The sequence below is a fragment of the Maniola jurtina genome, chromosome 16 (assembly GCF_905333055.1).
Source record: "Maniola jurtina chromosome 16, ilManJurt1.1, whole genome shotgun sequence".
In the NCBI taxonomy this organism is placed as follows: domain Eukaryota; kingdom Metazoa; phylum Arthropoda; class Insecta; order Lepidoptera; family Nymphalidae; genus Maniola; species Maniola jurtina.
Window position 1 is genome coordinate 8,636,027 of NC_060044.1, and position 13,130 is coordinate 8,649,156.

General features: G+C 38.1%; 1 protein-coding gene across 1 annotated transcript in view; it reads right to left on the minus strand.

Moving 5' to 3' along the window:
* LOC123872951 overlaps positions 1-10,127 on the minus strand; it is an 82,280-nt gene extending 72,153 nt beyond the window's left edge. The window contains exons 1-3 of the mRNA XM_045917566.1: positions 9,975-10,127; positions 9,646-9,857; positions 7,934-9,331 (exon numbers count right to left, since the gene is read on the minus strand). Coding sequence (XP_045773522.1) covers positions 7,934-9,331; positions 9,646-9,857; positions 9,975-10,066 — 1,702 coding nt within the window. The 5' untranslated portion in view covers positions 10,067-10,127. The remainder of the gene's footprint in view (positions 1-7,933; positions 9,332-9,645; positions 9,858-9,974) is intronic.
* Positions 10,128-13,130: the final 3,003 nt, after the last annotated feature.

A 13,130-nucleotide genomic window follows, 5' to 3' on the forward strand; every position in this document is an offset into this window, starting at 1 on the left:
TAGAAAAAGTGTAGGTAAAAGGACTGATCCCCGAGAGATACCGGAATAGCAATATGTGATTACAATTTGAATGGAGCTTCGGTTGTATACAAAACTGAAAGAAAACTAAGTTTCCAGGTCTCTGAATTCCCGTAGGAGTTTGTGAAAAGGATGGTAGATATGGGTAAGTACTACTTTTAGTTAACACGATAAGTTACTATATTTTGGCTACCCGTTTCTCATGAATAGCAAAGAACTACATAGTAGGGAGATGTGCTCAAAACGGCGGCCTTTATTAGACGGCCGCGCGCCAGTCAGGTAAAGCGGGTTTTTTGCTAGTTGCCGTAATTTAGACATTTATATTTATTATATTTAAAATTGCAAGAATTTAAATTTCACATATCATAAATAAACTCTTTTTCCAGCAGTATAAAAGTCTTTTGGAAAATCAATACGAATAGGAGGCGGACTTCTTAACCGCTAAGCCATTACGGCTCTTAATTCTCATAACCCTATATCTCTTTTATATATGGAGTTTGTAGATAATAATTAATTATGAATGTAGAGTACACGGACTGCTGATTCCCTAAGCGTAAGGGATGGCAATCTCATTGGATATGAAAAGCAACGTGCGAGAGAACAATAAAGTGATGCGGGCGTGTGTGCCAAATTGCTTGCTTGCCCAAAGATATTTCAAATTTATATGTGTGATAGATAGGATATTCATAGAAAAGTCATAAGTCAGTAAAATAGGTACTTACTGACTGAATTAATAAATGTATTTGAAATCTAGTAGAGTTTTTAGTTTAGTAGAGTAGTTAAGTCGAAGTTCTATATCTTTACAATCTACGAGAAAACTGTTACTGTTAGGCTTATAGTTTACACTTTACAATATGGCTAACTTCTTTATTTAGTTATGAACTAGCATGATTTTTTATATTAATAGCAAGAAATCGAGCAGGCGGGTCACCTGATGTTGAGTGATTTCCACGGCCCGTTCATGGGCATTTGCAGCACCAGAGGAACCCGTCACTGCATTGCCAGCTTTTGACGAGTTTACATTTGGTACAAAATGCCCCTAATAACCGCTCTACCATATAGATAAATCTCTCTAACATCCACTGGAAAGTAAAAGCGTTCTTTTGGGCGAAATGCCAGGGAGCATATTTGTAGAGGGTGAAATTTTTGTGGACCCTTGAACTTTTAAATCAGAGTTTTGTGTGTTACGTGTGTAGCACAGACAGAGTGGCCATCTTACTGTCAATATAATATAGAGGTAATAATCAGGCATTTTGAACCCGTTTCTGGGAAAAGTTGCGTTGTATTTAATTATTGCAGTAATATAGGTATAATCTCACTTTAATTTCAGTTTGTGACTGATTAGTATTTAATAGACAAAAAAAAACGACTGATTTGATGATGAATTTTCATAAAAGATTTCCTTAAACGTCTTGTAGTTAAAAGCTTAATGTAAATGGGGCTGTTACTTAGTCCGTCGTAAAAATACACCAACAAATTTTATTGAAGTATTAAACGTAGGCTATATAAAATAGGTAATAATTAAACGCAATAAAGTTGGCTGCGAATAGGTATTTCCATTCTTTATAGCATCCCACAATACTCAGTAATGTTTATTTTAATGTAAAACAGTCGTTTCGGCAAAAAAATGTAAGCTTATTAGGTTTTTTAACTGTTTTGTGGGACATTTGGCATTTATTGCTAATGTAACTTGAAATTGTTTTTTTTCTTTAATTTATTCGTAACCTCTCTGGTGCACTCGCGTGCAGTTGTTGTGAGTGGTACTGGGAAGTACCAGGTTCGATTCCCTCCTGAGTCTTTTTGTGAATTTATAAATTCTAAATGATGTAATCGCGATTTTATTATAGAAAATGTGGTTAATTCTGTTAAACACAATCTCTTAACTAAACTAACAACTTTGAATCTAGTGCTGTCTTTTCCGCAGAGAGCATTATGAAAAGGATATGACAATAGAGTTAGACCTATTATTTTACTTTACTGTACAGATTATACAACATTGTTTTTTACCGTCACGTGAGATTGCACTAAGCTTTTAACAAAATGATACTCATCACTTTCTTTCACAGAACAAATTCCAACATAAAATACTATAAATCTGTCTACAAGCCTACAATATTCAAAATGTAGTTATTCTCCTCTCTCAAGCAATAAATACGAAGCTAAAAGTTATGTGACTTCGCTTTGTAATAGCTTCCAACACGTGAGCTATCGGTGACACTTTATAGTAGCGATCGTAAAACACCCACACTGCAATAAATGTTTACGTTTCACTTGCTTTAGGTACGCCTAGATACGACCCCTGTAACCCAAGCACAATCAGGGCGAGAAAGCTTTCTCGTTTCTTTTTCATCGACAAAGTGTTGGCAAAAGCCGCGAGAGAGTCGTCACGCGTTGATTACTCTCCAGTGAACGACAAAGTATAGAAATATTCCGTGAAGTCCATTATAGCGAAACGTACTTAGGTGCAACAAATTACAAGAAAATTGGCGATCTACACAACAGGCTAACTAGACACCTAACAGGCTTGCGCTCTGCCTCAGGAAGGTCCAAAAGTCATTTGTAGGAATGGGTATAATCTTTTATAACAAAATTCCTCAATCAATTTTGGACTTGCCTTTACACAAGTTCAAAAAATTTATTAAAACTGCAAACTACAAAAAGAGCAACCGCTGAGTTTCTTGCTTGTTCTTCTCGGTAGGAAAGGCATTCCGAACCGTGGTAGATGCTTTTGACGAATCAACAGAACTTGTAAAAGTCTAATTGAATAAAAATATTTTGAATTTGATAGTGCAACTCACAAAATCTGTGCCTATTGCCTAGTAAGCAGTGATAGCCTAGTGAGTAAGCCTTAGACCTCTTATTCGAAGGGTCCGAGATTCACGCATGTTTAAATTTTCGAAGTGACGTTTTAAATTAATTAAATACCCACTTTGTCAATCGTCAACGTAGTATACTATGGTTTAAACCATCCTCACCCTGAACGGAGATCCGTGCTCAGTATTGAGCCGGCGATGGATTGAAATGATAATCCATCCATACTAATATTATAAATGCGAAAGTCTGTCTGTCTGCTACGTTTTCACGGCCCAACCGCTGAACCAATTTTGATGAAATTTGGTACAGACTTGGGATACATCCCGGGGAAGGACATAGGCTTCTTTTTATCACGGAAAATCAAAGAGTTCCTACGGGATTCAAAAAAAAAACGAAATCCACGCGGGCGAAGCCGCGGGCATCCTCTTGTACTTAATATTATAAATGCGAAAGTGTGTCTGTCTGTCTGTCTGTGAAAATCATATCGGGAGTCCCAAAAACCCATCCGCTTAACCGATTTGTTACCGAGGTACCGAATGTGGTACCGAAGTAGCTTGCGTCCCTGTAATTGACATAGGCAACTTTTTATCCCGGAAAATCAAACAGTTCCCACGGGATCTTTAAAAACCTAAATCCACGCTGACGAAGTCGCGGGCATTCTATAGATACTATAAGTTTATTCAGACTCTCACCTAAGATTGCATAAAAAGTTATAGGTCCTTCAAACTCATGTGACATAACTTAGTGAGTAGTTTTCGACAAGGGGGACACTGTTAGCACTTTGGTGACAATCATAATACACTCACGCTCAAATATCTTTACGGTCCATATAAATGTCCGTTATGCGTGGAAACTTGATATATTATTGACGCTCATACGGTAGGGACGTTCGCCACACTATTGTAGTTTTATTATATTTTTTATCGACAGTATAAAAACTTAACCTATATGAAAACCTAACATAATATTAGGTGTCACGACTAAAGAGCAGAAGAGACAGAGGGATGGCGATAATAATATGTAAGTCTTGAGTTCGATTCCCGCCCGCCCCGGCTCGGAGGATTTTTTGAACATCAGCGAGGGGGGTGGAAATTTTTAAAAATCCTGAAGCAGGTATTTTTCAATTTTAAATACTAATTTTAAATACAATTTAGGAACTTGAGGTAACTAGAAAGATATCAGATTTTCATACAAACTTTTAATCTCTATTTATTCTCTTTAGGGGTGGAATTTCCAAAAATCCATCTACGTTTAAAAAGGAACCTACTGTAAAAAATTTCAAGTTTTTATAGTCCCAACGATTTAGGCTGTGCGTTGATAGATAGTCGATCAACCATGACAAGTCTGTTTACATTATGTTTAGATATTGTGCCAAAAAATATCAGAAGCAGTAATATCGCTAGACTGTCCTTACTTACAAACGATTTCTTTTTTCCTTTATCTACTAAATATTCAAACCACGACCTAAGTCAGTTCCTGCAATAGTGAGTCGCATGACTGAAACCAATTATGGTGTATTTTTAACCCCCGACCCAAAAAGAGGGGTGTTATAAGTTTGACGTGTGTATCTGTGTGTCTGTGTATCTGTGTATCTGTGTATCTGTGTATCTGTCTGTGGCATCGTAGCGCCTAAACGAATGAACCGATTTTAATTTACTTTCTTTTGTTTGAAAGGTGGCTTGATCGAGAGTGTTCTTAGCTATAATCCAAAAAAAATGGTTCAGCCGTTTAAGAGTTATCAGCTCTTTTCTAGTTTTCTTGTAGAAAAGAAGGTTAGATAACCGTTAGGTTCATAATATTATGTCAATTGACAAATGTCAAGCTGTCAAGATAGACGTTGCGCCTAAATACATAATTATTTATTTGAAAATGATGTTTTGGAAAACTCAGATACTTTAGATCATTAGATCGTAGGCGCGGAATAGTCCAAGAAAATCAGTTCAGCCGTTTGAAAGTTATCAGGTCTTTTCGGTCTTTTCTAGTTACTTTAACCTTCACTTGTCGGGGGTGTTATAAATTTTTAATTTACACTTGTATTATTGTCACATGAATTTCAAACCCATACGCTATAGAAAATCCCATTTCATTAATGTGTGTAATACTGTGTACAATTGCCGCTGTCAATGAGATTCGTATTTCAAAATTACTTTTCCAGGCAGGACTTCGTAGTAGATTTTTTTTTGTGGATGGGGAAACCATTGGGCTGAACCTTTTGCAGATTTTTTTCAGATTCAGGATAGGTACAACGTGCTACAGTCAATACCAATTCTTCGATACAGGATCGCGATATCGCGTATCGCGTGATATAATTGATGGTATAACAGACCCCAAAGTATTTATAAGTTTATAGAAATAATAATATGTAAATAGTAATACATAGTTACTTCGCTTTTATAAAGAAAGTTAAATTATAATACTCATAGTAATATCAACCGTAATAACCAGCGTTATCTTTATGCCTCTTTGCTAACAACTTTAGTTTATGTCTGTCGGTATAATATAGGATTAGAGCATAAAATTATATGTTAAAAACATATCTGTCTTAAATAAGACGCTATGAACTAGATAGTATGAAGTTATAAAGTTTGTTTTCTTCTCATTTTTTCCGTATTAAAATTTTCTATTAATATATTTTTGATTCCGCAAAATATCTAAAATTCAAAGTAGACACAAACTAGAAACTTAATTTTATAAGGTTTTAGTTCTTTACATGTTTCAAAAGTTAGCAAAAAGTTCATTAATTGAATCTCTGTCATAAAATATACCATAGCTTATATTTTTATTGTCTATTAGAACCCAAGCTACTAGCTTGATTTGAATGTTATGCGCACAAAGGCGAGAGATGAACCTAGGTTTAAGGTATATTGTGTTTTATCTACACCAGAGCAACATAGCGATATGATTATGCTGTAGGGCCGCATCGTATAATAAATTAAAAATGTAGGTCAGCAAGATTTATCGGTCATATTAAATGGTAAGTGATCATTGTTATTTACGATACGAGTTCGTTAAGCTCTTTTACAAACAATTTTGAAAGCGAATTTATTGGATTGTATTTGTTTGAGTTAGACTGTTTTTAATCCGCGACGGAAACAGAGGGCTGTTATAGGTAAGTTTGACTGCTTTGTTTGTCTGTTTGTGATATCGTAGCGTTTAAAGGGATGAAGTCCGATTTGTATGCGGTTTTTATTCGAAAGCCCGTTTAATCGAGATGGTTCTTGTATCTCCTGAAAATCTGTTCAGCCATTTGTAGCCATTTAGCCATTTGTATTCAGTAAATTATAACCTTTTTTCTCAACAGCAGCTTTTCTGTGTAGGAGTCTAATTCAGACAATTGATGTTTATATTATATGTGCTTTGACCACACTGCATTTGGTAACCTTGACCTGATACCTGAACAGAATAACAGTCTGCAAACTACTTTGAAAACTTACACCAAATGTGTCGTATTTGGTCAGTTGGTACATTGAGTTGGTCCTGATGGGTACCCATAGTCTATAGACAGTGGACCAGAGTCTGATTATGGGGCAGGAAGATGGGCAGAACTTAGCGTTGATTAACGTAGACCCATCAAGTTTGTATTCGTTGGATTTGTCTCGAGGAGTAGTTGGCAAGCAAGGTCTGATGTCTGAGCAGAATGATATGTTTATCAACTGTAGATTCCCCCATTTATCGAGGGAGATTTAATTTTTTAACCTACACTTGTTATAAATTAAACTGAACAACAGTCTTATCACGGCGTTTTGAGAATTTCTTTGTACAGACGAAAATAATTATGGTCCATATTTAATACTCAGTTTAATTAATTGTACTGTACGTATGTTTTCGTTAGTAACTTCTAAATTTAAAATTGAGACTCACCATAGTTTTCCACTTTGAAACGTGCAATCTTGAAAGTTTTTCTATAAAATAATTTTTGTTTTGCTATTTTAATAAAAATTAGAGTCTATTTGGTGTTTTGTTTTCTAATAATTATTTTATAACTATTGTTTATGCAAAATACGAGTTCACACTTTGGTAGTACTATTGTTGGAATGTCACAAATGTGTTTAACACTTTTCTGAGACTATTTCTACACCACAGCACTAATGTACAATCAAATCAAAGACTATCCTTAGCAAAAATTCAAAAAAATAATTATATTTAAAAAATCCCGATTCGTATTCGATGCTAGACCTTTTATCTAGAAAGTGATTCGTTGTAGGTATACACGCGTAGAGACAATGCCGCCCAACGTTGGTCCACAAATATTTACTCGCAATCGTAGCCTGTCAATGTAATGTTGTAGAGGTTATTCGTTGTGTACGGCACGTCACTTTCATTTTAGTAAACATGGCAGCGATGGGCAACAGATGACAGGGCGCGGGCGGGCGGGCCTGCGCCGGACGACGCGCTCATCTCATCTCGTTCCCGAGGTCCGCGCGAACGCGCTGCCGGTACAAAGTGCGACAGAGCGGCTGTCGCCGCTCGCCCGCCTAAACTAACGCAGATGGCGCCACCTCACAATCCTTCTCGTAGCCGTCCGTGAGCAAAAGGCCTCCTCATGGCCTCCTCTCTCCGTCGATAAAACAGTCGTCACACGGCACAGTTAGAGAGAGACGTCGGAAGTTCCCATGAATCGATTGGCCAGTGGGAATGGGCGGGGATCGAGCACGTGGCTCGTCCATTTGAATTGGAATGGTACTGAAGGTGACGAGCAAGCTTTGTATCGTACTTTTAACTTATTCATTGTTATCGCTTATCATTCATTAGCAATTAGCAATAAATGGGCATATACTTACTTATAATATAAATCAAAACATTGCATTTGTAATGCAAACTTAAATATAATTTTTGCAATTCAAAAAACTTTCAGGAAGTTCTGGATTTTCTGGAAAACATCGGGCCTCAATCTTTGTCTACATTACAAAGGGATAAAATAAAGCTAAGATTTTGCACAGACGTATGTTACGTCTGTGCAAAATCTTAGCTTTATTTTAGCTTTCTAAGGACTTGGGCTAGATATTGATGAGTCAGTCAGAAGTGAGTCAGAGCTTTACTTTATGATTGATGATATTGCGAATGAAATGAAAAATATTTCTTTCAAAACTGATCTACTTACCAGTCTGTGTACTGGAATCGAAGAACGTGCTGGTGGTCTCTACAGTCATAGTGCCGATGGTCCCATCTAATATTTGCGTCGAAGAGTCCCGGCGTCCACGAGCACGCATACAAGCATCGTCACTCTGAGAACTCTGTCGCCGGAAATTACGGCAACGTATCATTTCCTCCGTCGTAGATTGTCGGCGGAATCCACGTGCTATCAATATTTCTTCCGTCGTTGATTGTCGCCTGAACATTGTTCGTTCAGCAGGGGGCCTCGCACACGGACTGGGATCTCGACTAGAACACGAACTGGACTCTGGACTTCGAGCTCGACCCACTCGTGCACAAGACGCCTGTCGTCTTAATCGACTCCGCCGTCGAGCTGCTGATGGACTTAGTTCACCACCACCTGCTCTGTCAGGACTGAGCTGATTACGTTCCCGTCGCGGCCTGGCTGCCGAGTCAGGGCTTAAAGAGTCACGTCTCGCTCTTCCTGCGTCGTCTGGTTCTAACGTAGGACCAGAATCCCTACGTCGCGGACCAGGCGGACCGGTAGGATCATCGAATGCTGTCGCTTGTCTTTGCAATCTACCCAATCTACGTTCCGGACTGGCAGCCGCTCGAGAATCTCTTCTGGCTCGCCCGCATTGTGTTGTGGAGTCTCTGCGACCACCTAAGTTTGGCGGTGATCTTCCACCGGGCGTCACTTGTGTCCCTTGAGCTGTAGAAGTAGCTGGAGTAGCTTGAGTACCTTGTGAAGTGTTACCGGTGGGTACTGTAGGTGAGGTCGGTGAAGGTGTTACTGCAGATGTGATGATTGTCGGCATGGTCATAGATGGGCATTCACCATCTGATCGACTCGGTTCGTGTACAGTAACGACAGTCACCGATGGTGGATGAGTTGAAGGGCCGGGATCTGATGAAGCGTCTACAAAAGATGGAGGGGCAGGCGTGGGTGGGGAAGCTCTTCTCTTTTTGTGAGTAGCGACTACTCGCGGCGGTGGTGCTGCTACGGAATCTCTACGATGTCTGTGTCCGTCGACTGAGTCTCTACGTTCTTTGTCGTCACCTGAGCCACGCCTTTTGATACGTCTTTCTCTAGTAGGCATAGCTGTGGTGGAATCTTTGCGATCTAAGTAGCCAGGGAAGTCTGATTTAAAATCATGGGGTGCTGCTTTTGAATCTCGGCGTTTTGACCCTGATGACTTGATTCCAGAGTCTGCTGAAGAGTCTCGTCGGCGCCGAGGTGGTGGTTCGTGTCTCGCCCAGGGCAGGGATCGGGCAAGATCTGCTAAGGTTTCGCGTCTCGATAGCGGAGCTCTTTGGCGTCTCGGTGCATTGCTTCCACCGCCTCCCCACTCGCGAAGGATGTCTGTGAGTTGAGCGAGAGATGAACGTCGTCGGCGAGGTCCACCTACAGAAAAATTGATTAAATAAATAAAAATTCTAAATTATAATTACTTTTTAACTCGATAAGATTAATGTTGCATGCAATTAATTATAAAAAAAATGTAAGTAATTCAATGGTAGTTGAATAAATGGTTTTTAAAATTTTATTAATTTCTTATTTAAATAACAAATTCTACTCTTCCATTCTTGACAATGATTCAGCGAGAAATAAATCCTGTAAAACACCGATAGGCCGACGATCTTACGCCGGTGATCGAGACTTTGAAGTTTCGTCATGATTAATCATAATTATTAGATTCTGTGACTTCGTATAATTACCTCTGGGCTGATCGGAGACATCGGGCTCTGGTGGAGACAGACAACAAACTTGCGCAGCCGAGTCTCTGCGACTGCCGAGGCGCTGTCGGAGGGTTGTTTCTTCTAGAGTGGACCGCGTGAGCTCGTCCCAACCGTTTCCTCCAGCCCACACGAGTCCTACTTGATGTGACAGGATCGGTAGATTGCAAACGAAGCATATTGCAGTCATCGTCCTGTCAAAATACAATTCAATTATTTGGGAAACTCTTGCACAAAATACGTATCATATTAGATCCGGAAAGTTATTTGCTTGTTAGAACTTAGTTTGTTCAAGTTTTGGGATCACTCACGCTTTATTGTTATGAAAATGTCTAACGGGATACATCATGTTGGCGGTTTCGCGATCTACTCCGTACACGCGAAGAGCGAAGGCGCATATCATGCCCTTGTTTTCGCATCACTGAGCTGATAACAGAACAGGCGGTGCGATATTAAGTAATAACCGCTCCCATGCGTGACGGACATATTATGAGTTGTACCAATAAACTATTGATGGATCATTCAAATATTTTTCCAGTATCTACTCCCTATTATTTCTAAGAAACGAGGATATTTTCTTATCCATCTTTTCTTAGTATTCATGTCTTTTGAATGCGTGAAGAAGATTGCTGGGCAAATTGCGAATCATTCAGAATTGACCAATATTAGTGGACTATTTACAATGAAATATTCATCGCTTCGTTGATCTAGTGGTCAGCATTTTCGACTGCGGATGACGAGGCCCTGGATTATTCTCGGGTCCGGTCGAAAATAGGATTTGGCTTTTTCTGTTATGAAATTCTCATTATTAGCCCAGAGTTAGGAAATTGGCGAAGTATCACCCCCGTGCTCTCTCTCCGGTCGTGTCGGATTTCCGCCCCATCAGGCTACGAAAGTGGTGGAATAGAAAGTGCACCTGTGTTGGCCCACACAATATCTTCTGCACAGTTGGATTGACTGCCTTGGCCGGAATTCGGTCAGGAAAACCAACAAATATTCATATAACTGTACATACTGTACTTGAGATTCGAGGTCAGTAGTTATTTAATCATGTTTATCATGGCCGCTCGCAGTCATAATTACACAAATTTATCGTCGGACAGAGGTATGATTGATAATAACAAAGCGGCATTATTGCGTCGTCAGGCGGGTCGTGATGTTGATAAGCCTATCTATTGGCTATTCGCCTGAACGACTTTCTCCTTGACATGACTAAGAACGATTTGGCACTGCAGAAGGCTGTATCAATATTTGGTGGGATGGAAAGTTTGAATGTGTTCAATCGATTCGAAATTATCTGCTCAGTGAGCTTCTAGCGCATGTACAGCTCTTAAACCAAGATCGTAACGTGATTGTCATTTCCGACTAAGTCTAAACCACAGTAAGATTCACGCCGAGTTGTTTGAAAGGATTTCAAAAATTCAAGTGGAGATTAAAATTATTTAATTATGAGACTATGGAATTCTTGTGATTAAATAGTTTAATCTCGACTCACAATTTTGAATTTTTTTCGTACAACTCTGCATCAAAGTACATTGAGATAGAGTCGAAATAAAACGACGCATCATTTGTGTATCGTTGCAATGTGAAATGAATTTTTCTTCACTAGTACATATGCGTGAAACAAATTCAACAAAATGAAAATAGATTGACGGGCGCATTCACGCCTTTTTTAGTTTGTATTGTTCTACACAAAGTACACTAGGTAGAAACAAAGTTGTTTCGAAATACTCGTCATTACAATACTGCTGCAATGTGCTTTGAATATAAAATTCTTCTATCTAGAGGTGCTTAAATAAGTTTTAACTAATTATAATTATCAGAGTCTACTTACAAATGTATGCTACAATGTTATTTAGGTATTTGAAGATTGTAAATACTTACGTTACGTGGTATCTTAACATTCTACTTATTAGAACTATTTAGATAGTTGGCATTCTCGGTTAAAATATATACTTGTATATACTTATGGTAAGCTACTGTGCACGTTATACAATACGGTTGATGGTGGTTGATGTGTGAATTCTCATGTAAGCCGATGTTCAGTATGTATTATTGTGTTCTATGTACATTGCTAGCAAACGTAGAAAGTTTAGAAGCAACGATCTGTATATTCTAATGTTTAGAAGCAAGGAAAGATAAGCGTGCAGCGATGAAGCAATATCATTTTATCATGAACATTATGAAACAAATATGAAAGCGTGTTTTGTAACAGTGATAAAACGTAATATTATGAAAAGCGAATATGAAAGGTAGTTTTAGGGGTTCCATATTTCAAAAAGGAAGCCGTATAGGATCACTTTATTGTCCAAGCGTCTGTCAGTCGGTACCCTTTTTTCTCAAAAACGCCTTGTGGTAGGAAGAATAAATTGAAATTAGTATCGAATACTGAAGTCAATTATTCTGCTGTAAACAGATTTCTTGTTTGACGGTCAAGGTTTATGAAGGTAAAACCAAGCGTAAAAATATAGTTAATTAGTTATTACAATTAAATACAACACTTGAAATTCGAAAACTAAAAAAAAACTTTATCTAAAAAGAAATAAAATGTAATTAACTGACCTAACAGAAAAAAAAAACAATTAATAAGAATAAACTACAATATGCTTTTACTGATAAGGAAAACGTTAGAGATAAATTAATACGTAACTACTTCAACATTCCGTGAACTTTCTAGTGAGCTTCTAATAGTTCTTGGCCTGAAACTACAAGATCTAATTGGTTCAAGCGTTTACTCGAGTGGGTGGTTGACATTGTAGCTTTTTATTATTTATTTTGTATACTAACGATCGAATAAAGATATTTGTACATTTTGTAGTAAAATGCAAAATTCACTCTTTTTTTTTTTCAATCTTTTGACGTGACAACGTCTGATAATTCGATAGAGCCGGCTGCGCGCACGAAAAAACATGACTCATGCGGCGTTACCTCGCTCTGAGGCGTTCCGTGTAAGGCTTGAAGTGCAAGCGAGAGCGCGGAACGAGCGCCAAAGAAGCACAATCGGCCTTTGTTGTCACGTTCAACTATCGTCAGTAAACCGACTTTACAGACAACCAATTTTTTTTTTGAAAGATAAATTATGTTAGTGAATATTATCTTCTTATATATTAAACTGCCTTTTTTAAGGTTAGAAATTTTGGTGTTTCGATACAAACGAAACACGTACTAAGGGTACTGTAGGCGACGCGATTAAACCTTATTTGTTAAAAAATAAAAATAGGATGAAAAACGTACTTCATGTCAAATTTGGAATATATTTAAAAAAAAAAGGCAAAAGACGTTCAAAGTTTGTTTACTTCTTCTCTTACGAACAGCCGCTGACAATGGTAGCTCTGTAATAATATTTTCAGGAAACATCATGAAATACGTTTTAACGCCTTTACTAAATTACTGAGACTTTCACTATCCTCTACAAAGTTGGTCCTTCGAGCCGGATCTGTAAAGAAAGGTACCTATCTAATGTTCCG